General features: G+C 45.6%; 1 protein-coding gene across 2 annotated transcripts in view; it reads left to right on the top strand.

Moving 5' to 3' along the window:
• Window positions 1–23,329, top strand: part of LOC139703475 (zinc finger protein 709-like) — a 55,768-nt gene extending 32,439 nt beyond the window's left edge. Inside the window, exons 2-5 of one of the 2 annotated variants that reach the window (XM_071606949.1) lie at window positions 10,032–10,158; window positions 10,337–10,397; window positions 10,970–11,042; window positions 22,147–23,329. In XM_071606949.1, coding sequence (XP_071463050.1) covers window positions 10,032–10,158; window positions 10,337–10,397; window positions 10,970–11,042; window positions 22,147–22,407 — 522 coding nt within the window. In that variant the 3' untranslated portion in view covers window positions 22,408–23,329. Of the gene's footprint in view, window positions 1–10,031; window positions 10,159–10,336; window positions 10,398–10,965; window positions 12,532–22,146 lie in introns of those variants that run through there. The other variant, XM_071606948.1, reaches the window with a different exon arrangement.
• The last annotated feature ends 3,139 nt before the right edge of the window (window positions 23,330–26,468 follow it).

Genomic DNA, 26,468 nt, shown 5'->3' with positions numbered 1-26,468 from the left:
AGCTGCCTTGTTGGCCCAAGGGGGGGTTAAGTGTTCAGCCTTAAGCAGGGTTGAATGTTCAGACTTGAGGCAAACAGGTGATAAAGGACCAGATAGAGGGGGCTTTGAGTGCGTGGGCTATCTTGCAGCCAACATCTGTTCAGCCTGCCCTGCAGACAGCACAGTTCAGCCTGCTCTGCACCCAACACCTCCCCCTTCCAGGGATTCTGCCTTTTGGGTCCCCTTCTTCCTGGGGTGGGGGGAGTCTTTTGTGCTTTCACTTATTAAAGCCTTCCACTTTCCACTCTCCACCTGCTTCTCTGGTGTTATACTGCAGGATTGGGGGGAACAAGGACTCCTTATGGTAAACAGCATTAGCATTTGTAGATGCTCACCTGACCTTGGGCTCCACCTGCCTTAGACTCCTTAAGTAATTGTTTTTCTTGATTTTTTTTAAATTGCTGTTTGTTTCTGTGGTGACTTAAAACCCAGGGCATCACCCGTGCTGGGAAAGCAGTCTCCCTCAGCCAGAGCTCAATCCCAGATGTTACCATTTGTACCAAGTTCAAGCAAAGGCTTCCCACCTGGGTTAGTTCCCAGCCCAGGAAAGAAGCTCCACCTGAAAAGGGCTGGGGCCAAGGATCTGCCACTCTAGGCAATTTTAGTTCGTGATTGGATAACCTTAGCTGTCAGTCACAATGCAGAGGCCTGACTGGAGGTGGCCCATTAGAGATGCTGGGGTGGAACTGTCCAATCAGGTTCCAAAACAGAGGGGAAGGGCGGGCTTCCGCAATGTCGCGGGCTTTTCTTCCTCACCAACTCTGCTCCTCCCTTTCCGGGCCCCACGTGCTCTGCCAGAAAGGCCTAGGTGACTCTGAGCAGCCTGTGTCTCCGAGATCTCTGGTGTCTGGAGGTTCTCCAGCGAACACTGAGTCCCCAAGGAAGACAAAAATGGTGAGTTTGTGTCCAGGGCTGAAGGTACGCCGTCAGCACCTCCCTTGGGGCCCCGCAAACGGGTGAGCTGCAGAGCCTGGCCGAGCAGCGTCTGGACGGTGCTCTGGGTCTCTGTCCCCTGGTCCTGGGGGTTGGGCTGGATGGTAGGAAGCAAGGCCACAAATCCCCTTTCCTTCCCCCAGTTTAGTTTCTCCGAAGGCTGCTGTAGGTCCTTCGTTTGCAGTTGCCTGCTGCATTCTAAAATGCCATCTTCCTCTCCACTTCCCATCACTCTCAAATATCTGGTCTTCGTCATGTGTTTCAAATGGACACAGTCTACTTATTTTCACTTTTTCTCTACTGATATATTGCAAGGAATATTTTGTTTTTGTATTGGGGATCAAAACTAGAGAAGCTGTATCAGTGAAATACTCAGGCACAGCCGCCCCCAATTAAAAAACAACAACAACTAAACAAAAACAAACAAACAAACAAAAAAACATGAGATATACCAGTGGCTTTGACACTGTCCTCCCACTTGTGATCTTCCTGCCTCAGCCTCCTGAGTCCCTGGGATTACAGGCCTGTTCTACTATCCCTGGCAAGAATAACACTTCTGTTTTCTGTTTCTGAGTATTATACTTGAGGGAAAACAATAGTCACTTGACACATCCTGTGTTCAGGTAAAATAGCTGCTTTAAATGAAATAAGGCAGTTGGTTATTGGTACTAGGGATATTGAATCTTGGTTTACATCCCCAGCCCTTTTTTATTTGTTTGTTTGTTTTTGGCAGAAGTTATTTATTTATTTATTTTACTTGGTTTTCATTACTTATACATGATAGTAAAATGCATCCTACATAAATAGACTGTAGCTTCTCTTTTTTTTTGGTTGTACCTAATGTCCATTCACACTGGTCATGTAGACACATATGCAAATAGGATAATAATGTCTGATTTATTCTCTTGTCGTTCATCTCCAGCCCTTTTAAATTTTATTTTCAGACAGGATCTGGCTATGTTGTCCAGCCTTGCCTGGAACTTCTGATCCTCCTGCCTCAGCTTCTCAAGCTGTTGGAATTAAAGGCACTGGCCACCATACCTGAGGAAAATAGTTTATTTTCACCCAAATATTAATGACCATCCTCAGGAACGTGGATTCAATGTATCCTGAATGATGTATGTGTCCCATTGTTGAAGATATTACATGTTTTTTTTTAAGACCAGGGATTGAACCCAGGGGTACTGAAACACTGAGCCAGATCTGAAGCTCTTTTTATATTTTATTTTGAGACATGATCTCACTACATTCCTTAGGGCCTCACTTAGTTGCTGAGGCTAGTTTTGAATTTAGCAGTCCTCCTGACCCAGTCTCTCAAGCTGCTGGGGTTACAGTTGCGCCCCACTGTGCATGACTGACAAGAACATTTGTAAAAGAAAGTTATGCATGAATACATTAACCAAGTGCATTGGTAGGATCATCAGATGGGTGGCTACAGTAAAAAAGGGGAAATTTCTTCTGTAGGTCCGTTATTACATTGTTAGCTTTGGAAGATTGTGATTATATGTTGGGTAAGGTTGGTAATATATTCTGAGGTCATTTGTTTGGAGAATTTTGGACTAATACAGAAATTAAGGTAATTGGCTTTGAAAGAGCTTGAGAGAGCCCAAGATAATTCTTGCCAACCATACAGAACCCTGTGTTATATCCTCATGGTGGTTTAGATCCCCAAAATCAGGTGGTCTGAAGGTTCATTGATGCAGAGCAAGTTCATAGAGAACTTTAGTTAACACCTGCAAAAATTCTGGGTTCTTTTTTATCTTTCTTAGTTGTAGACATCAAATCTTATTTTCTCAGCCAGGTTTTCTTTGGACACCTCAGAGAGTCCTATGTTCTCAGCCACTATCCATTCCTGGGGCTGCCACCATGTGCCCACAGCTGTCCTGTCCCCTGCATGGTACAAGGAATTTCAGGCCCTAGGTCAGCTCCTCTTAGAGGACAGCCAAAATTGTGAGGTACAGCCTGTTGGGAGATCAGCTGAGTTCTTGGGGCTAAGGAATGTCCTGGATCAAGCCTCATCTGGACAACTAACTTCTTGGGACCTTGATTTTCCCAAGCCCTGTTCCCAGTCCTTGGAGAAAGTTGGACAGCCAGCCTGTGGATGCTGGTGCTGAGGGGCCAGGTCAGCAGTTACTCCTGCCCTTTCAATCTCTCACAGTGTGAAGGAGCAAAACCTCTCCCAGAGCATAAGGACCACCCACCCCAGTGCAGAGCTGTGCAAACCTGAAAAGCCTCATAGACTGGAATCATGGTCCAGGTTCATGGGAGAGTGATCCTGGAGGCTTTCAGTGAGCAAGACCAGGATGGAGCATGTCCCAGCTGTCAGGGACCTTCCCTTCCCCTTGAACCTGACACATGTGTGCTCCCTCAGCACCAAAGCTTTCTGTGTATCACTTTGAAATGATTTGCTCACTTATCTGAGGGCCAGGTTTATTTATTCAGAGCCAAATGGGATGGACTATTATTAAAGAGGCAAGAAAGAATTGGATTTTAAAGTCTAGTTATATTTTCATTGTCAAAATTCCCAACTTACAGCCAGGCTGCTCCAGGGGCTGAGACAGGAGTGTTGCAAATTTGAGGACAGCCTTAGCAACTTAGCGGGGCCTTATGCAACCTGGTGAGGCTGCATCTCAAAATAAAATATAAAAATGACTGGGGATGTGGATCAGTAGTAAAATATCTCTGGGTTTAATTTGGGGGGTACAAAAAAAAAAAAAAAGAACACACCTAATTACTTAATTTACCATTTGCTACCCCTGAGTTTATATAGAATGTTTGTAAGATTCAATCTTGTCTTTTCAGTGATTTCAAATTGAAATCCAGTCCTAGATTCCAGAATCCCTCATAAGATACAGAAAAACTCTGTCTTGCATTATTGCTGCAGATTTTGAGTCCAATTCTACAAAAATAGTGGTGGATAAATTTATGAATGTGGTTTCATGAAAACTAGTATCTGCCCTTCACAAGGTGATGAATTCGACAAAGGATGACAGTTTTTCACTGCTGTTGTCTGGACTTGGCAGGTTCATGTTTTTTTTGGTATCAGGAATGGAGCCCAGAGGTGCTTAACCACCCGCCCCTTTTAGATTCTTTGTTTTGGTACAGAGTCTTGCAACATCGCCTAGTGCATCAGACTCCTGAACCTCTGAGATACAAGTGTGCACCGTCACTCCCATCTTCAATGTAATTTTTTTTTTTGAAGAGAGAGATGAGAGAGAGAGAGAGAGAGAGAGAGAATTTTAATATTTATTTATTTTAGTTATTGGCGGACACAACATCTTTGTTTGTATGTGGTGCTGAGGATTGAACCCGTGCCGCACGCATGCCAGGTGAGCACGCTACTGCTTGAGCCACATCCCCAGCCCAATGTAATTTTTTTAAAATTTATTTTTCAGTTTTCCGTTTATATAACATCTTTATTTTATTTTTATGTGGTCCTGAGGCTCGAACCTAGCGCCCTGCGCATGCGAGGCGAGTGCGCTACTGCTTGAGCCACATCCCCAGCCCCATTCATTGTAAATTTTAATGACAATTTTGGCAATACCTGAAATACCCAACTATGATCATTTAACCACTGAATATCAGTGAAACAGTAAATGACACTTGTTTTCTGGAAAGGAGAAATACATGCCCCTAAATAAGGGTGATGATCCCCTCAAGAGCACTCCCACTATGTCACCTGATTCCTGTTCCCTCCTAAGTGCCTCCTCCTAGGCCACCCCTTTGGGAGCTGGCCTTTTACCTTATGAAATTTGGGTGCAACATAAATGCTCTCTCTACTGTCTCTGTTCTGTACAAAATTTTGACTTGTCTTGGATACAGTCTAATATTTTGAATTTTTTTTTAGAGAATTTTTTAAATATTTATTTATTTTTTGGTTTTTGGCGGACACAACATCTTTGTTTGTATGTGGTGCTGAGGATCGAACCTGGGCCGCACGCATGCCAGGCGAGCACGCTACCCCTTGAGCCACATCCCCAGCCCTTCTATTTTCAATTTTTTGAAAAGTATTTTTTGTTATTTGCTGTAGGTGGACACAATACCTATTTATTTATTTTTATGTGGTGCTGAGGATCAAACCTAGGACCTCTCATGTGCTAGGTAAGCACTCTACTGCTGAGCCAGAATCCCAACACTACTATTTCCATTTTTAGATGTAGTTTTCCGTATGTTTACCTACAAAATACAGTAAACCATGCCCTAAATTTCACAGAATTTCCTGAAATGCTCCATGTTTTTTAAGAGAGTTGTGATCATGCTAACATTCAATCTCCTTTGTGAGAAAGTGTGTTCTTTTAGTTGATTTTGTTGTATTCTATGCCTCTAATTGTGTACCTTTTGTATTATAATCATTTTTATGTATTTTATTTATTTATTTATTTATTTATTTATTTTTGTGTGTGTGTGTGTGTGTGGACTGCTGGAGATTGATCCAGTGGAGGGCCACATACATGCTTGGGAAGTTTTCTACAACTGAGCTATTCTCCAGCCCAAGAGAATTAGTATTGTAGACTGTTGTTTATTTACTTGCTTACTTATTGAGTGCTGAAGATTGATGCCATGGACTTGCTCATGCTTAGTTATCCTCCAGAAATGATTTTCAATTTGTGAGCAGTGTTCTGGAGGTGGGCAGGTGTTTTACTGGGGAATAAACTAACAGGCACTTTGCTGCCACAAAGCACATTCTCAGCCCTTCTTCTTATTTATTTATTATTTTTGTTCTTATATATATATTATTTTTTTTGTATAGTTGTACATGGACAGAATACATTTATTTTGTTTGTTTATTTTTCTGTGGTGCTGAGGATCATATCGAGTTCTGCAAACATGCTAGGAAGTGCTCTGACACTCAGCTACAATTGTAGTACCCATTTTTATTTTTGACGAAGACCAGTCTCACTAAATTTCTGAGTGTCTTGCTAAGTTGCTGAGACTGGCCTCCAACTTGCCATTTCCCTGCCTTGACTTCCCTAGTGGCTGAAATTATAGGTACACACCACCACACCAGCAGTTGAATGACTTTGAAGACTTATCATCCAATTTCTTTCCGGATGAAAATAGTATTCAAAATCAGTTTATTTGCTTTTGTCCATACTTTTGAAATTTGTAAATATGACTCTTCCTCTTTGCTTTATTTTTGCATTATTATGAAAAAGTTATTTAGCATACAATATTGTTTCTTATGTAGATATTTGTAAAACTTCATGGCTTGATAGTTTATTCACTTCTTTATTATATAAACTTTATTTTATGAGCAATTTAGGCTTACGTAATTTATTAGTCAGTGTTCTCTAGAGGAACAGCATCAGTATGATGTATGATTATAAAAGGGGAGGTATTAGATTGGCCTACTTGACCTGAAGCTGGATGTCCACAGTGGCCATCTGCAGCTGGAGAGCTTGAGAAGTAGTAGCTGCAGAGTCCAAGAGGCTGAAGCCTCAGAATAAGAGGGATCAATGGTGCTGCCCTAGTACAGACCAAAGGTTCTGGAAACTTCCTGGAGAATCACTGGCAGAGTCCACGTTGGGAGAGTGAAGAAGGCAGAGTCTGGTATCCTCAGGCCATTGCAGCAGCCATCAAGAACCCATTGAGAAGGAAGGAGCTTGCTCTGCTGCTGCTTCCTTCTTCTTCCAACTTTTGTGCCTCCCAAGACACCATCCTATTGGATGGTGCTGCCTAGCTTAAGGAGGTTCTCCAGTTTGATTCGCTGTTCCACATGCCAATCATTTGTAGACACACCCTCATGGACACACCCCAAACCTTATTAATCACTGTATCTTTTAATCCAATCAAGGTGACAATTAAATGTGCCATGACTCATAGTATCGAATACCCTTTCTCTCCAGCCGATAGTCTCCACTGTTTTCAACATATTGCATTGGTGTAGGATGTTTGTTAGTTAGTAAACCAGGGTTGAACATTTGATAAAGAGAATGGATGAAGCAAAATGTTATCATAAGCCAAAGTTCACCATTTACCTTAGGTTCCTCCTCTGTGTGATGTGACTTTGTGTGTCACATAGTATACAAGAAAATGTACAGAAGAGTTTCACTGCTCTGGGAATCCTGTGTTCCACCTGTTCATCACTCCTCTCATTCCTTCCTCGCTCTGTGCTCCCTGAGTCCCTGGCACCCATCAGTTCTGCTAGTGCATCTATAATGTTGTCTTTTCCAGAATGTTCTTGACTTGGAATCTTACTGCACTTGGCCATTTCAAACTGGCTTCTCTCACTTTCCAGTCTGCCTTTAAGGGTGCTGTATCTTTCCAGGCTGCAGAGCTTGTTTTCCGGGTGATGTTCTTTGAAGTGGCCAAACTGCAGCTTGTCCATTCAGTATTGAAAGATGCATCTTCCTTGCATCTAGCTTTGGGCAGTTCTGGATATGGATGCTGTAGTCACTGTAGTGAGGGTTCCTGTGCCCATAATTTTCACATCATTTTTATAGACACCTGAAGTGTGATGACTTAATCATAGAGTTTTTTGCATTCATGATTGAATTTTGCATTTGTGATTATGAGCATCATTCATAGTTTTCTATTTAATACTTTTCTTGATCCATTTAATTTGGATAATATGGTAACTTATGCCTCAGAAAGAATTAGAAGATTTTAACTGAGCTTCTATGTTCTGGAAAAAATGTAGAAAATTGGTGGCAGTTTTTATGTGTCTCATGGAAGCCTGTTTGTGATGTTAGAGCCTTGCCGTACCTTTTGTAGTAGTAATTAGTTATTGAGTCTATTTTTTTCAGCAGCCATATGCTCATCTATTTTGTGTATTTCCCCTTGTGTGTAAAAATTAAAAACTGTCTCTCTCAACGAAATGGTCCAGTTTTTGCAAGTTGTCTAATTTGTGTCAAGCACATTTAAGATAATCTTGAAGTCCCAATGCATTGTGGATGATGAGAATTTTAAATCTGTTAGTAGGTTTTCAGTCCTCTTTGCTTTTTTCTTTAATGTTATTGTATAATTTACACTTTTAATTCTTTCTTTTTATGTGTCAGTGAGGATTGAACCCAGTTTTTCCCAGGCACTAGACAAGCACTCTTCCACTGAGCCACATCCCCAGTCCCTGTCCTCTGTATTCTTAGCCTTATGTCAGTTTATCAGTGATGCTGATGTTCATGAAGAAGTTGATTTTGCGGACTGTGGGTTTCCTGATTGTGGTTTCATCCACACCTTCTCTGTTACCTTCCTGTGGTTAATTTAGGTTTACCTTGCTCTTCTTTCTCTGGTTTTTTGAAGTGACAGTTTCAATAATTGCTTTTAGCTCCTTTTCTGAAATGTATGTTGGATGACTTCGATACCAATACAGCACACCTCGGGTATTCTCTATGAATTTCCTGTGATGGACTTTTACATTTTTTTTCCTTCAAAATGGTCACATTTTCTCTTGAGTCACCACTTTGTCCTGTGTCTGTTTAGAGTCTTGTTTCATGTCCCCTTCCCTGGAGGCTTTTCAGCTGCTTCTGATCTGATTTCTGCTTTTGCTCTCATGATCTTTGGGCATACATGGGATTTCACTGGTGGTGCACTTGTAGGGGTGTGGTTTATGTCCAGTGGAGTGTTTCTGTGACCCAGAGTCCTCAGTGTGCTTCCCAAGGGTTGAAGGCCCATGAAGCCCTCCTGCCTGCATCATTGTCCTGACAGAGTTGGGCTGATGTCTCTGAGTGTAAATGTGCATTCTTCATTGTTTTGGGTGGTTCTGTATGTTCTCAGTCCTTGCGTGTGGTTCTGTCAGTAGCAGGGACATTTTCTTTTTGCCTGTTCCATCACGGTGCAGACATCATAGCATGCTTACAGATGTGAGTGGTGGCCTGTTTCACACCCAGACTGTGTGGGATAGTTCAGGAATCTGGGCTACAGACTTGTTGCTTGACCACACTCTGGGTGATCTTCTCCCTTAGGTTTGTTGGCACCACCATTGCTGCAGGCACGATGAATCTCTTTCACAACAGACAACCATTGCACATAAAGCCCAACATTGATCAAAATGTCCTTGAGCAGAACATTGGTATGTGTCTCATGACTACATTATGGTAGTGAACCGGCTGCTGTTAAGAAGAGTTTGACAATCATTGAACATGCCTTGTTGCTATGAGACTTAGAAATGTAGTGCCTTCTGTTTATTAAGAAGATTGTTTTGAGAGTTCTAAAATTTTGTAAGGCTGTTGTTTGGACAAGGGGACATTTTTGGGTCATTGAGTTATTTCTAAGACATGTGCCATCTTTCACTTCCCCCATTATGGTTTGACAGTAACCACAGGAAATTATCAAATTGTTGTGTTTATTAATAAATAAATTAAATTAATCAAATCGAGAACTCATGTTTGTTTTGGCCATTTAATAGTAAGCTATTAACTAAATTTGTTCTGGAGTAAAGTACCTGCAAACTTTTAGTTGTTCTCAGTGTAATCACACAGGACGAGCTCAATCTCCAGCTAATGCATTGTGACAACCTGTGTGAAAGTTTGTCTAAATGTTGTCTGTGAAGGTATCTTTTTAGTGACCCCATGCCCAGAGGGTGTGCGTGGGGGCTGGTTCTAGGCATTTCTTTAAGTATGGAACAATAGACTTTCAGAGGAAACAAGACATCAGTAAATACCATGTTGTCTATATTAACTTTGTAGGTCCAGGGAGCCACTGTAATTGGCAGCATCTCTTAGTTTCATGATTCCTGCAATTTCCTACTCATCACCTTTGTTTTCTAAACATAAGTACTATCAAAAGTGCTTATATTAGCTCTGTACCACACAACACGTTTCTAGGACATGTAATAGAAATGCAATCAATAAAGAAGTTAGGAGTAATCTGGGAGCCTGTCTTACTTCCTGTGAACTCCCCAAAGAAAAGGTATAAATCACTATGATGTTTGCCTTCTGAGTAGCCAATTTCTAGTGTTGGAATGGCTGGAAGAAGTTGAGTACAGTAAAGATTTGATGGACCAAATCGTGGAATTAATCGAGAGGCCAGGGAATCATGTGAACATCATGCATGTTGAGTATAGATTTCTCATGCTGTCAATCTCTCCTGGCCTCCACTACACATTTGGGGGGATATTTTAGATCTCAGTGACCTTTGAGGATGTGGCTGTGAACTTCACCAAGGAGGAGTGGGCTTTGCTGGATCCTTCCCAGAAGAACCTTTACAGAGATGTGATGCTGGAAGTCCTCAGAAACCTGGCTTCTATAGGTAATAATGACGTTTCTAAAATTAATCAAATCGAGAACTCATGTTTATTTTGGTCATTTATGCAGAAGGTGGAAAGGGAATCAATTGGTGAATTATTGCAGCATAAATGGCACCTAGGATTTGGCAAAGCATTTCTGGCTCCTAAATACTCATAAAGATTGTTGTGTTCTCATTTTAGGAAAGAAATGGGAAGACAAGATCACTGAAGACCATATTGAAAACTCTGGGAGCAATGTAAGGTAAGTGTACTCACAAGAGGAGTCCACGAGGGGGTCTGAGAACTGTCATATCATTTTTAAAGCAAACCAACCAAAGAAGTATGCATAATTTGAGAAGTATTTCTTCTTATAGTGTTTTTTACCAGAAATATATACTTAGCTGTAACAGATATTCAGTCTTTTCAAAGTATTTGACATTCAAAAAGTACTATGAAATTGCTTATGTGAATACCACTATTTGGATAATAGCCATAGAGAAGCTGTGTTGAAAAGGATTGTTTGCTTTCAATCTCCTTATTTTTAGGCAAGTTGAACAAGTCAGCAAACCTAGCCTTTACCTGATGTTGGTAGTAATGTAAAGATCTATCAATACATAGAAAATGGTGAATGAATCAAGCATTGATTACGTGCTGGTCACTTCTTCTTCCTTAAAGAAGTCATATGGTAAACTCAAAGGCACAAAATAGTGTGGGAGAACCTTCAAATCGATTCCAATTCTTACTTGAACAAAGAAAAATGTTAATAGAGTAAATCCATGTCACTTCATTATGTGTGCAAAAGACTTCATATGACCTTCATTCCTTCATAGGCAGATCACATCATACTCTGGACACAAATACTACAAGCATGAGGAATGTGAAGAGAAGCCATGTGAATTTAAACAATGTAAGAATTCTCTGGTTTCTCCCAAAAATATTCACACACAAATGTTAATACAAACTGGAGATGGACTTTATGAATCTACAGTACATGGGAAAGTCATCAGTCACTCCAGTGACATTCAAAGGCATGGAGATACTCATACTGGGTGGCAACCCTATATATATCAGCAATGTGGTGAAGCCTCTTCTTATCCCTCCAGTGTTCCAAGACACATGATAACACACAGTGGAGATAAACATTTTCAATGGGACATATGTGGGAAAGCCTTTGATTTCTCCTCTTTATTTAGAAGACATGAAGGAACTCATTGTGGAGAGAAACTCCATAAATGTAAACGAGGTGGTCAGACCTGTATTTCATACACAAGTCTTCAAAGGCACAGGATCACACACATGGGGAAGGAAGGTTTAAATTGTAAGGTATGTGGGAAAGACTTTGCTTATCCCAGTTTACTTAGAGTACATCAGAGAAGGCATACTGGAGAGAAGCCCTATGAATGTAAGCAGTGTGGCAAAGCCTTTGCTACATCTCATGAGCTTCATATACATGGAAGAATACATACCGGACAAAAGCCCTATGAATGTCAACAGTGTGGAAAAGCCTTTACTACTGCCTCCTACCTTCAGATACATGAACGAACTCATACTGGAGAGAAGCCCTATGAATGTAAGCAGTGTGGCAAAGCCTTCGCTCAGTCCTCTCACCTTCACTCACATGAAAAAACTCATACTGGAGAGAAGCCCTATGCATGTAAGCAGTGTGGCAAAGCCTTTGCTACATCCACTAAGCTTCATATACATGGAAGAATACATACCGGAGAAAAGCCCTATGAATGTCAACAGTGTGGCAAAGCCTTTACTACATCCAGTTACCTTCAGATTCATGAAAGAATGCACACTGGAGAGAAGCCCTATGCATGTAAGCAGTGTGGCAAAGCCTTTGCTACATCCTCTACGCTTCAGAGACATGGAAGAATACATACCAGAGAAAAGCGCTATGAATAACAACAATGTGGAAAAGCTTTTGCCACATCCTGTCTGCTTCATACAAGTGAAAGAACAGATACTGCAGAGAAATAGTATGCATGTAAACAATTGGTAAACTTTTCTGTTATTACTGTTTCACTCATATACATGTAGAACGTTACTGGAGAAAAATCCTTTGAATGTAAAAATGGTAAATCAAAAACTTTTCAGAAAAGCAACTTTCCCTTAGGAGAGCACCGAACTTAGCAACATATCCCGTGAATCACCTTCATAATTCTTTATATTTACTTACGGTTTCTAGAATTGCAAAAATAGTTTTTGTTTATCTTTCTACAGACGAAAAATTCCCAGATCTTATGAGTTTAACATCACAACTTCTTCTTCTGTCTAATTCCCTTACTTTCTACAATTCAACCCACAACACTCTGAAATCCTAAGTGCACTACACTTCTGGAGAGAAATTCCAAACTCACTAAATTTCTAAAATTGACACCGAAGTTCAAGTACAGGACACCACTTGTCCCGACATAGGACTAAACCAGTCAGGGTCACTCCAGGTGAACTGGGCTGCATGACATTGTCACACAGAGACAGAGAAATGTCTTTTTCTTTGGTTCTGTGATGGCTCCCTCACCCAGCTCCCCCAAAGGAGGCAAGGCCGGTAAGAATGAGAGAGAGCAGGCCTGGAGCCCCATTTTATTGGGGAGAAGCCACTCAAATGAGGATAGGGTCAAGATTCAGGGGGTGGAGTCTTCCTGATGTCTGCTGCCAGTAGGTTGACATCCTGGAAGGCCACGCCCATCTCATGTGCTGTGTGGGGATCAAGGGCAGAGCAAGGGAAGGGGACACACAAGTGGAGGTTCCATGGAACATTCTATCCCAAAAGGGCACAGAGTAGGATTCCAAAGGAACAGGAGGGTGTAACCCCACTGGCGGACTCCTACTCCTGGAGCCACACCTCACTATCTGAATGGGGGTGAGGCCCAATGTGTTGTGGGGCACAGCAGCTGTTCCATACTCCCCTACACAGGACTTAAAGTGACTCCCGACAGCAGAATTCACAGCTCAGGGTGGACTCCAGGGCCAGCTGCCCAGCGTGTGGTGGTCAGAGAACCCCAGGGGGCTGTCTCCTGCGCAGTCAGCACAAATGCAATCGCTTCTCTTGGGTAAAGCTGTGGGACGAACGTGAGGCAGTCAGTGTCCGGGTCCAGCAGTGCTCACCGGGTCCCACTGTCCCATGGTCTACAGAAGCAAAAATTGCTTCTTCCCACCCCCCTCCCGCCCATCCAATCTCTGGGGTGGGCACGTCACAGGCTTTAAGTGGGTGTTATTTGAAGTTGTCCCCCTCAGAGTCTGAGCCATGACCTAATGGAGCACAGCTCCACGACTATGGTTTACATCATGAGTTGGAAATTGTGACGTTTTTGGCAAAAATAATGGTGAATGTGTTGTCACAGAGATTGTCTCATTTGTGTGTTCTTTTCAGCTTGATTTCATGGGAGGTTTTTGCATATTTCATCTGACAAGGGAGCAATCTGGATGCTGGGTGAAGAGGGTGAGGGGCTCCCTAGGGTTGAGGACCCAGGATGCTCCTCTGGGCACATCCCTGCATCCTCCAGGGGAAGTTCCATGCACAGGGTGCCTTTTGTCTGGGGTGTCTCTGGGTCACGTCCTCTCCACTGTGAGGAGAGGGTCCCGGGGTCAGGACTGTTGGGGGTCCCAGGAGCCTGGGTTTCCTATTGGGAGTCAGAAGCCTGAGCAGTAACCTCCACACAGGGGCCAGGGGCTTAGGATCCTGTCCCCATTGCTCAGGTGAGGAGAAGGACACGTTTCCCGCCACAGGGGTGGCTGAGGCCATGGCGCAGCGCCAGGCTCCCCGAGTTCCTCTCCTGCAGGGATGCTGCTGCTGCAGTTTTGCTTTGCTTTTTATTTCTCTCCTTTGCAAGTGGCTCCTTGTATGGTCTCTGTTTCTGGAAATGTTGATATATTTTCACTTTTTACATGAGATTTGTGTGTATTTTATAGTAGTAAATGATAAAGTATCATAATGACAGCGTAGATTTATGCATTCGTGACATTCTAAATTTCTGATAAAGATTGAATATGTAGGGTGGGGCTGTGGCTCCATGGTGCTGTGCTCACCTAGCATGCAGCAGACACTAGGTTCGACGGTCAGCACCACACAACTATGAAATAAAGACATTGTGTCCACCTAAAAAACAAAAAAAATAAATATTTATTTTAAAGAATGAATATTTAGTTACATGTTTTGTCTTTTAGTTTATCAAATGCTTGTAAATCTCTGTTTGTTTTATAGACTGAACCAGATTTCTGTATGAGCTGCCCTTGTACTTCAACCCCATGATGTTCAAGGATCAGCTGCACATGGTGTTTCCTAAATCCTATCAGGTGGTTGTTTGGGGTATTCTTTGTGCCTCTGAGGTTTTGACAGGAGCTCAGGAACTTGTGTAGCTGGAAGAAGCAAAGGATGGAGCTCAGCAGGTGTGTGTCCTCCTGTTCTGCAGTAACACTGAATCGGGGGTGGATAAGGGTGAAGATGGCAGCCACATTTCCTGGGTGCAGACCAGGTCTGCCCCTCCACGTGGGACATTCACTGTTTCCTTTCTATAACTTGGGAATAATAATAATAATAATCCCAGCAGAGCCTGCACAGCACAGATAGAGGTTATGTGAGTCAGTAAACAAGTCCTCACGGTGCTGCTTGAAGCCTGGCTAGGAGCCCACACTCCAGCAGCCCTTGCCGTTTCTGCTGTTGACACCTCTCCTCAGGTGCCATAGAGATCGATGGGACCAATGGCAGCACCCAGGGCCTCTTTATCCTCGTAGGATTCTCTAATTTCCCCAATGTGAAGAGGGTCCTCCCTGTGGTCCTCCTGGTAGCCCACCTGCTGACCCCGCTGGGCCACACTCCATCATCCTGGTGTCGCAGCTGGACCCCACCTCCACACGCCCGTGTACTCCTTACCCCCTTCGTCCTTCCAGGACCTCAGCTTCACCCCCAGCTCCATCCCCAGCTGCGGCACAAACTACGTGTCCACGACAAGGTCATCAGCTCTGAAGGGGCACAGTCCAGCTCTTCCTGTTCCTGGGCCTGGGTGGAGTGGAGGGACTGCTGCTGGCTGTCACGGCCTATGACAGGTTAGTGGCTATCGGGAAGCCCCTGCCCTACACAGTGATCATGATTTCCAGGCTGTGGTGCAGTCAATTCCTTGGTCATGTGTCAGTGAGCCTATGGTTACACTGCTGTGCGCACAAGAAGAAGGATCACTTCCTGTGTGAGATACCTATCCTGATCCGTGTGGCCTGTGTCAGCATGGTGGCTATTGAGGGCACTGTCCTTGTCCTGGATGTGGGCATCATGCTGTTTCCCGTGGTCTTCCTCCTGGTCTCCTGTGGCCACATCATCAGTGCTGTGCTCAGAATGCAGTCGTCCTCAGGAAGACACAGTCTTCAACACCTGCGGCCCACCTCACCCTGGGCTCCCTGTCCTACGGGAACATCATCTTCAAGTACATGCAGCCAGGAGCCGCTCCTCCCGGGACCAGGGCAAGGTCCTCATGCTCTTCTACAACCCCGTCACCCCCTCCTGAACCCCTCATCTGTACACTCAGAAACAGGGAGGTGAGAAGGCTGATGCTGGGGAACAGAAAAGGGGATAAGGAGTGAGGGCCCAGGGAGTGACCGGCACACAGCCTCAGGGTCAGCTCCATAAGGGCCACTGCTGTCCTCTGAGCCGTGGGGCAGATGAGGTGTCCGCCTGCAGCTCTCAGCACCCTTGCAGGGTTGGTCTTCTGGGTGCCTGACTAAGGGCAGCGCTGTGGGTTTTATAACAGCACAGGGCCTGTCCCCCACACCCGGATGTGCAGACCTGACCCTGCAGGCTGGTACCAGGGCCACACTGGCAGCAGCCCCCGGGTCCTGCTTCTGTAGTTTGCTGAGTTCACAGTGGTGCTCTCAGCGTCTTAGCTGGAACCTCCCAGCTCTCTCAGGGCTCTTGGTGTGAACCACTGTGTCTTCCTGGGTGGCGTCAAAGCTGAGTTCAGCATGGCTGGGTATTTCCCTCCCATAGGCGTGCAAGGAAGCATGCTGTCTTTTTCTGCCCTTTGTTAGGAGACAGATAAATGAATGGTGGGAGCACAAGGTAAGAGAGTAACTATAAATGTGGCCCAGTGGGCAGACCCCACATGCTTCATTTGCCAAAAAAGCAATGTCTCTGCAGCCCTGCCTGGAGGAAGTGGACAGGGTCTGTCCCATTCCCCAGCAAACCACCTGTTGTCTGCATGGAAATTCAGGTGGGAATTAGTATGGGTGAGAGGAACCCAAGAGAGTATGAAGGGCCTGACTTTTGTGACCCTTTTGCCAGAGCAGATTCTGAAACATAAGGAGGATTCCTCCTAACCATAAAAGTTGTAGCAATGTGTGGTGAGCCGTTCCTATAGACCATGGCCGCCATTAGAAGATGGCGCCGGCTTCCACTGTGGCCTGTGATAAACAACTCCTTTTATGGAGAATTGGCGCGCAATCCCTTACCAGCCGGCGAGGGGTCGCAAGAATTGGTGGCCCAGACGGGGAATTATATTCCTTGAACCCAGGATTCAGAACTTTCAGCAGTCAGGGTGGTGCACCGGTAAGTTCCCAGGTAAAGTGGGAATCCGCAAGCAAATAGCGGGGCGCTCTCTCTGTAAATAGAGAGAGAGCAGGAAAAAGGGATGCTCCCCTGTAAAAGGAAGAGAGCGGGGAATTCATAAAAAGGGACGCTCCCCTGTAAAAGGAAGAGAGTGGGGAATTCATAAAACGGAATGCTCCCCTGTAAAAGGAAGAGGGCGGGGATTTTTGTACTTTCACTTTCTTTATAGCTCTAAAGACATTATGGGCGCTACCTCTTCAAGCCCAATTTTGTTGGCCCTAGATGGGTTGCTACGTTCAAAAGGACTTAAAGTAAAGCAGAGCACTTTGCAGATGTTTTTGAAAGAAGTTGACATAGCAGCTCCTTGGTTTGCCTTTTCAGGGAGTCTTACGATTCCTAGCTGGGACAAATTAGGGAAAGATCTAGATTTCGCTCGTGAGCAAGGCACCTTAGAGGGTGGCGTTATACCACTTTGGAAGTTAGTTAGAGGTTGTATAGCAGATAGTAAATGCCAAGAAGCTGTGAGTGAGGGTCAAGCTACTCTTGAGCAACTGCATGAGGAAAAATCTGAAGGATCATGTAGTGAAGTGGCAGAGAGTATTAAGAGTAAGAGTAGCGAGAAGGCAAAAGAGCTTGAAAATAAAAACAGGAGAAGGCTCTACCCAGACTTGACCGAATTAAGAACGCCTGAGAACACAAGCGACTCAGACAGTTCTGAGGACCTTGATATATTGTTACAACAACTACATAAGATAAAAATGAAAAAGAAGAAAAAGGAGACACAAGGCGCGCATGCCTACTGTAAGAAGGGGGAGGGATCTAATATTGGTCAACAGAATTCTGAGGAGGAGGAGGTTGAAAATTTAGAAGAAGATATGATGCCTGTTGCCCCACCCCCATATGTGGGGGGGAACCAAGGTTCCGGGAGATCTTTTCATGCGCAAGTTTGGAGGACAGTTAATACAGATATGGGACTTGCATACCCTGTATTTCAGGACAATAACAGGGGAAGATATCATGAGCCTTTAGACTTTAAGATAATTAAAACCTTGGCAGAATCCGTCCGCACTTATGGCATAGATGCCGCTTTCACTCTCACTCAGGTGGAGGGACTTACTAGATTTTGTATGACTCCCTCAGATTGGGCTAGTCTAGTCCGCGCTTGTGTTTCCCCAGGGAAATATTAGGAGTCCAAAGTTGGCTGTTTAATGTTTCTGGCAGTACCCAAGACTCGGAGCGAGGTAGGAAGTTTAAAATTTTTGCAAATAATTCACAATTATCTAATGCTACATTACCCTCCGCATCAGTCTGTCTCCAATCTCCGTTCCTGTTTCTTTTGGCTAATGTTACATTACAGGGGATGCTTAATTATTCTAATGTTACTTGCTACTTGTCTGAGTGTTGGAATGGCTCCTGGACTATGGCAGTGATTATGAAAATTCCAACCTTTGTCCCGATTCCGGTTACTGCAGATCCAGAGTCTTTTCCTATTGTTGAATTGATTAGAGCCCGTAGAGATTTTGGAATTACAGCAGCTATAGTGACAGCTGTGGCGGTATCTGCTGCTGCAGCAGTTACAGCTGGAGTAGCCATGGCCAGCCAAGTACAAACTGCTGCCACTATTAATCAGGTTATTCAACAAACATCCACTGTACTTGAATCCCAAAGTAAAATTAATCAACACATTTTATCTGGGATTCTGGCTGCTAATCAAAGGATAGATCTGCTTCAAGCTCAAGTTGAGGAATTGTCTGTTCTAGTACATTTGGGTTGTATTGATCAACGTGCACATTTATGCATAACCTCTGTCAGATTTAATGATTCCAGAAATGCCTCCCACATCATCGGAGAGTATCTATCCGGAACCTGGTCCATAGAAGCAGAAAACTTGATCCAGTCTCAACTAACTCAGATTGCTGTTTTGAATAGTACCCGTGTTGAACCAGTGACTTTGGGTCAATTCACCAGTTGGCTATCCTCTGCCTTTTCCTTCTTTAAGGAATGGGTGGGAGTGGGCATTTTTGGGACAATGTGTTGCTTCGGTGTTGTACTTTGTTTGTGGCTTCTCTGTCGCCTTAAACCTCGCCATGCGCAAGAGAAAGCTATGATTGTACAGGCTCTTGCGGCCTTAGAGAATGGCATTTCTCCACAAATCTGGCTTGCACATCTTAAACAGTGATTTCAGGGCATGGCCATTGCACCCCAAGTTAGTTTCACATTGCACTGGGATTGGCATGTCCTCTTCCTTATTCTCTCCCAGTGCTGAATAGCCCTTGCACTCTGCAGGTCTTGTTACCATTGCACGCAGATGGGTTTCAGGACTGGTCTTTCTTCTCGGCTACAGACTCTTTACCTTCCTCTGGGGCTTAGGGATTGTGTTGCCAACTTAAATTTTGTCATCATTACCAGGCTACCTGTGTTATCCTACTTCTCACCGTCGTCACGATGCAGGATGCGAGGCAAGGCACTGCACTTGAGTGATCCCTCAACGGACCTCAAGGAAAGCATGTCCTATTGCATGCGGGTTTGACGTCCACGCCCCGCCCTACGAAAAAAGGCGTCGGCTGATATGGGACCAGGTCTAGGGAAGGGCCCTCCTTAGGACTGAACCATACATTGCAGCCACTTCTGCACAGTGGGATAGGACCTCTACTTTCGCCTGCATTGTTTTATAAAAGAGAAGGGGGAACTGTGGTGAGCCGTTCCTATAGACCATGGCCGCCATTAGAAGATGGCGCCGGCTTCCACTGTGGCCTGTGATAAACAACTCCTTTTATGGACAATTGGCGCGCAATCCCTTACCACCCTATGAGAAAGATCCACGTGGCAGCTTGGGATTGGTATGCGGGAGGCTTTATTAGGCTGTGCTTGGGCGCTCGGCGGGGGGTCGCTAGAAGATGATACTTGAATCAAGGCCTGAATAAACTGCTGAAAGAAGAATCCTGTGTCGTGTTTTCCCCTTGCCGGCGAGGGGTCGCGACAGCAATGTATAGTTAAGAATGCAATTAGCACTGCTCAACATGGGGCCCTGATGGCTTGGAAATGACCAGGCCACCAGACAGGCGCGAGCCATGGTCTCCAGAAACCCACTCCAAGTGGCCAGAGAGCCTTTGGAAGGTCTGTGGAAGAGAAGAGATGAAAGTTGATGGAGAGGAACTCAGCCTGCCACCAACACAGCGCCGCCACAGCGCCCTGCCGGTTGGTACCCACAGTCATAGGTTGCCCTGAAGGAGGGAAAGAAGGCAGTACAGGGGATGAGCCCCGGGGGCCATCTGCAGATCAAGTGCTCAAATCATTCACTCTTGAACTTAACGCCCTGCAGACTGGAGAGACCAGCCAGAGCGGCTCCTGAGCCCACAACATTTTTGAAGTGGAAGGCCTTCTTCTATGACAAATGTGAATAGCAGGGGAACCTCACCCCACCACAAATGTTGACCCCCCCAGCTGAGTGCTTGTGGGGAGAGGGGATCTACTCTTCTCATGGTGCAAGCCACAGGCCCATCAGGTTATGTCAATCTGGTTCACTCTCTGCTTTAAGAATGTGCTAGAATGAACCAGCTGGGGGAGGTACAGTGGATACACAGGGCCTAAGGCAAAAATCCACTGAGGACTTGCCACAGTTTATGGACAGAGTGAACAAGGCTTGAAAGGAAAAGTGTCTCATGAAGAAGCAAGGGAAGCCACAGCCAAGGAAGTGATCAGGGAGGGACTAAACAAGGGACAGAGAGCAGCAGGCGCCAGCACAATGCAGCCCAGTGGATGACTGGATTTGGCCACCCAGGATACAGGGACAGAAGGGGCTCAAGCCTCTCTGCTGGGGGTGTGGAGGGACAGGACAGTTCTGGCAAGAATGCCCAGAGCCTCTGCAAATTATTTCCTGAACTGACCAAGGAGGCTTGCAAGCAGCTAGTCAAGACCACAAAAATATGCCCCTTTCCTTCCTGTTGTCACTTAACAACCTGCTGGAGTAAATCCCCAAGATTAAAATCTAATGCCTTATGGCAAGCAGATGTCACTCATTATGTACCTTCAGGAAATTAAAATATAACTATGTGGTCACTGATACCTATTCAGGCTGTGGAATGGCCATCCCCATCTACTTAAGTGCTTTGGGATCATGGCAGCTCCTTTCTCCATCAAAACTGACACTGGTCCAGCCTGGGCAAGCAGAGCCTTCAAGGAATTTTGCTCTACATGGCACAGAAATCATGTCACTGGGATCCCCTATAACCCTCAGGTTTAATGCATTGCAGACAGAACGTGCAAGGAATTAATGACCAGGCTACAAAAATGGGCAGGGGGAGGGAGAAGGCTCTACCAAATCCCCCTCACAATGCCTTGAACAAAATCTTGTTTGCTTCAAATTTTCTTTCAACTTCAAAATTTTCCATGGAAAGAGCCACCCAGAAACAGTAGGCCCCCTTCACTGTGCCCTGCCATTTACCTATAATCTCCCAGCTGGATCCCATCACAAGTGCATGATTGTCCAGCGTCCCTCCTAAAACTGGGTCCAGGGTTTGTACAGGTTGACAGAAGCCTCACCCCATCTGGGTGCCTGCAGTGAAACTGCCTGCTAGGTAAATTGGGCTTTGGACCCTTGGCCACCAAATTGGCCTGGTCAATTGGGAAGGAGCCCTATCTAAGCTCTTTTCTAATAACTCCTTCCTCATTGATCCTGAGGTAGCCGTACAAGGACCACCTGTGCAGGGGAACACCAGCACTACCACGCCTGCTTGGCCTAGTGGTTTCTCCGTCATTGATAATGAGACCTACAATCAGAACCGTCCTCTCTCTTTTGCTCTTGCTAATGAAACTTTTGTAGATCAATATAACAAGTCCTATGATGGCTGTCTCTCACTGACACTTGGTAGTTAACGCTACCAAAAGCCATAGACTACCTCCCCATGGCAAGTGCAAGAAACTCTTCCTGCCAACATGCCCAACAACACTCTTTAGAAAGCCCCCCTCTTATAATGCCAGCACCCCATGGAATCGATGTGTGGCAGCCACACCTTATCTCCTTGGTAAGAGAAATTTCTTTGGAGAAGATCAACACCTAAGTGCCGGGTTGGGCGCAGCTCCCTGGAATGTAAGCCATGTGCCTCAAACCATGTGGGCTAATGCAGTAACTGCTCCCTGGGATGATCTGTCACCAACCATTATGCAGGAAATCAATATGGCCTAAGGGATATCAGGCCAATATTGCTGGCCACTAGACCCTTCAAATGGGTGGCAGCTGGCTGGATGCATGAGTGGATAATGGGCCCTAAACCCAACATATACCTTCATCCCAAAGTATACCCATACCCACTGTGCACAAGCTTGTGTCACGCCACCCTTGCCATGCTCATAATCACTGCCTCTGATGGTGTAAATATCACTCATGCAGAGATCCCTTGTGCAGTCAATGCATCCTGCTGGCTCACAACCTGTCTACACCGGCTATGACAGCTAAATGTGTATTGATCCTCAGATGCCCCCCGCAGCCTGGCTTCCAGTGAACCAGTCCAAGGAGTGGAGGAGTCCATGGGACATGCAGAGGAAGCATCTTCTGAGTGAGATCCTGCACCGGACAAGCCGTGATATTGGCCTCATCATTGCTGGGATTGTTGCCCTAGTGGCCGCCATCGCCACCACAGCCACTGCCACGCTCACTCAGAGGATCCACACTGTGCACACTGGAAACAATGTGTCCCCTGTGTGGCAGCAGCCTTCGCCTCTCAAAATGACTTAAATAAACTGAACTGAACCACTATTTTCCTCATTCAGCAAGAACCAGACCTCCACCAGGAGCCACGAAGTGTTCTGTTTATGTTGCTAAGGCTCACGGTCACCCTGAATTTCATAGTATTTGTGTCACCCAATACGCTGTATCTGACAATGGAACCTTAGAGTTCTCCACTTTTTCTCAGTTCATGAAGGGCGCTTGGGATGCTCACTGTGTTACGACTGCATGACGTCACTAAGGCCATGGACAAAATCAAGGGGACTAAGGTGTCTGTCTCAACAGCCTCCTCTTTCTTCCAGGGATTGGCTGAACATTGGAAAAACCTGAGAGCCAAGTTACTAACCCTTATAACGCTATTACCCTGGCCCTACTGAGTGTGACAGTAATAATTTTTTTCTTGTGTTGTGAGACGCTTATGCAAGCATGTGGAGGCCACCAAAGAAAAATAAGGGATGCTAGCAAAAGTCCTTGTGGCAAGTCTGAGGGGGAGACGTGGGGACAAGTGCATGGACAACTGCATATGTGGCATACATGAAGGGCACCTGAGTGGCAGGCCACTCCCCTCCAGCTAGGGGTGTGAGCTGCAGGCTGCTCACCCTGTAGGCCCCTCCCTGGGCGTGAGGCCACCTGTTGCAGACCCTGCACTTGCTCCACGGCCTGCTACTTGATTGGTTGTGGCTCTTCAGAGTCACTCCTGTGCCAGCAGTTGCTCAACAGAACAACCTTGGAATCATCGGTAGGCCAGAGGGAATATTGGTGGGCCTGCTTTGGTCTCCTAGAGTTGTTCCGAAATTGTATTCGTGGCTGCGTGTAATGTGCTTAGCTGCTGCCCGAGTGTATACACATGGTAACTGCGCAATAAAATCAGACCTGCTTCCTGCTTGGTGTCTGGAGGTCTTGATTCTTGACTCTCTAGCCACACTGTCCTCGACCCTGTTCCGTGGGCCTCGTTGGTGGAAGAGACAGAGCCCACACAAACACAAGCCCCGGTTTCCTTGGAAGCAATGTACAGAAGCAAACGCACGGACCCAGACATGGAGCAGTGCACCAGACACACAAGCACCTGAGGACTGAAGATTGAACACCACAGAGGAGGCTTGTAAAACCAGCGGTCATAACACAGGACGGCCAGCAGGGGGCACTCTGCTCACGGCGAAGTGTTGAAAACAGGCCCCCTGCATCAAGGAGAGGATTGTAAACTCAGGAAACTGGATGAAGTGTCTGCACAGGAGCACAGCCCAGAGAGCAGAGAGTGACTGCAGAGACGTGAAAGAGAGGTCCCGCGAGGTGTTGGCAAGGAAAGGTTCCCCATTAAGGGCCTGTAGGCTGGCTGGGGATTAAATTGGCAGTAAGAGAGAAACAGGGAGAAAAGGTACTCAGTCCCTTGCATGTGCAGGGGTGTCTCCCTCAAGTAGAGACTCAGAAAAGGCCCAGGTTGCTGAAGACTGCAGAGCCTCTGGTGTACAGAATGGAACCAGCGGGTGTCAGGATGGTGGAGACAATGACAGGAGGGAAGGTAGATGGTGGGGGAGGAGGGGGCCTTGCTGTGCAGACAGGTCCCGGGGTCAGTGTTGGGTGGGAGAGGCAGCCCGGCTGGTCAAAATAATAACCTTGCTTTAATTTGATTTTAATTGGAGCCAGTGGTCTTTTCTTGCGTCCTGGTCTAACACCCTCCCCTGCGCCACACTCACTGTTGTTTGTGTTCCTAGAAGCTGCCATTGTCCCTAGAGTGAGATGAAAGAGGAATTTTGATCTCTAAGAACCTTTTTAAAATCAGCTGTGTTTCTCCAAATAGAGAAGAGTGACGGAGGAAGGTGAGAGCTGAAGGGACTCAGGTCGACCAGCAGCCGGGCAGGGCTGGGAGCTGGTGGGCTGTGCCAGTGCCTGGAGGGCAGCAGGACAGAGCAGGCTGCACAGACAGATGTCAGTCATGGCTGGGGTCCATCCTGATGGGTGGCTTTTCCTGTCTGAGGTGTAGATCCTCAGGCAGTAGCTGCTCTCTGGATGTCACACTCTCAGGTCTCATTGTAGTGAATGTGTCTGTGCGGGATCTAATTGGAGGCCGCCTTCTCTCTGCTCTGGAGAGGACAGAACAGCTTATGCCCACCCACACACGGGCCACCGCCCCTGGTGCTATTCACCTCCTGAGGACACCTGGCTGAGACCTTCTGGTGTCCTCAGTCATCTCTGTGATTCTTGTCCCTCCACAGGAGCAACTCTGTGGAACAGGCACTTCCTGACCCTGCTCTTCCAGCCAGAGGGCGCCTGAGCCTGCCAAGGGGGAGGGGCCTACCATGCTTTGGGGACAAGTGGTCCAGCTTGACCTGCCTTTAATCCTTGAACTGTGCAGAGACCCTTGGGAGACCCGCATCCTCATGCTTGACTCGGATCCCTGGTTCCAGCAGGCTCATAGTTCACACCCAGCCCATGGCTGGCTTACCACATGGCCACATGCTCATCACTCAGAGCTAAGGGACCCTCAGTTCCAATGTGGCAGCTCCAGACACACTCAGGTCATTGCACTGGTCAGAGGGCTGGTGTATTAGTCTTCCTGGGCTGCTGTAACAAAACACCCAGCCTGGGGCCTTCAGACCACAGACCCTGACTGTTCATTGATGACCTCAGGCCACCACCGAAGCTAACTCCACCTCTGCCTGATGGCCAAACCCATTTCCAGCCCAGTGGATCTTGGGATAAGGAAAGACATGGCAGCTGGCCATCGCTAGGAGCCCTGCTTCTTTCTCACCACTGATGCTGTGTGGAACAGAAAACCAGCACATTGGGCCAGCTGTGTCCCCAGTCACCAGCCCACCTTGACACCTCTGAGTTCTTCAGCATCCTCTGGGCTGGGTCACCTTCTTCAGACCCAGCCACACCTTGACTCTATTGACTTTGTACCCCAAGCCCCTACAGAGGCTGAAGTTCTGAACTTACTAAGTATCAAGCTTTCAATTCTGCAGATGTATCAACAAAATTATTACTTTAATTATTATTATTACTATTGGTACTGGAGATTCAACTTGAGGTGCTTAACCACTGAGCTACATCACTAATCCTTATATATATATATATATATATATATATATATATATATATATATATATATATATATATATATATATATATGTATATATTATTTTGACATAGACTCTAAGTTGCTTAGGGACTTTCTGAGTTGCTGAGGCTGGTCTCCAACTTACAATCCTCCTGCTTCAGCCTCCCAAGTCACAGAATTACAGTGTGTGCCACTTCAAAATGAATATTGACACAGGCACGTTAACATAGGTTGTAAATTATAAGGTAGAGCTTATCTATTATTACATTATAATTATACAATAATTATTAAATAATGAAATTCTATGTTATATAGTCTATTTCACATTCCATGGGTATTCCCTATCTGTAGCAATGAGAGAGCAGAATCAGGACCCACCCAGCTGCCCCTACCCACACAACCTCCCTCAAACTCTGCTCCCCAGGAAGCCAACTCCCATGGCCCTAGACCATTTCTAACCCATGATCGTGCTCAGTCTGTTTGATAATCTGCCTAGCAGCACCCAACTTGCTTGCTTCCTGTGTTCTTAGAGACCTCTGCTCCCAGGACAGAAGGTCTCCTCAAAAAACATAGTGTTATCTGCTGTGGTGTGGCATGCCCGTAATCCCAGTGGCTTGGGAGGCTGAGGCGGGAGTGTTGAATTTGGGGGCCAGTCTCAGCAATGTAGTGAGGGCCTGAGCAAATGGGCAAGACTGTGTATATAAGATATAAAAAAGGGCTGGGATGTGGCTCAGTGGTTAGGCACACTGGGTTCAATCTGCAATACCAAAAAAGAAAAATAAAATGAAGATAAAACAACCTACTAGGCTGCTAATCTAGGATAATCTTGGCTGATGAATTGAGCATTGGGGATGTTGCTTGCTATGGGAATGATACACTGAAATACAGTGCAGTTTTGTGGATGGGGTGGTGCTGTGTGTCTAGTGATTGGAAAAAAATTATTTAAAATCGACCAGTGCAAGTAAAATTTCTTAGTGCTGCAAAACTCAGCTCCAGAAATGATAATTTTCCA

This window comes from Marmota flaviventris, chromosome Y, assembly GCF_047511675.1.
Source record: "Marmota flaviventris isolate mMarFla1 chromosome Y, mMarFla1.hap1, whole genome shotgun sequence".
In the NCBI taxonomy this organism is placed as follows: Eukaryota; Metazoa; Chordata; class Mammalia; order Rodentia; family Sciuridae; genus Marmota; species Marmota flaviventris.
Note: the sequence above shows the minus strand (reverse complement) of the source record. Positions and strands in the feature narration are given on the sequence as shown.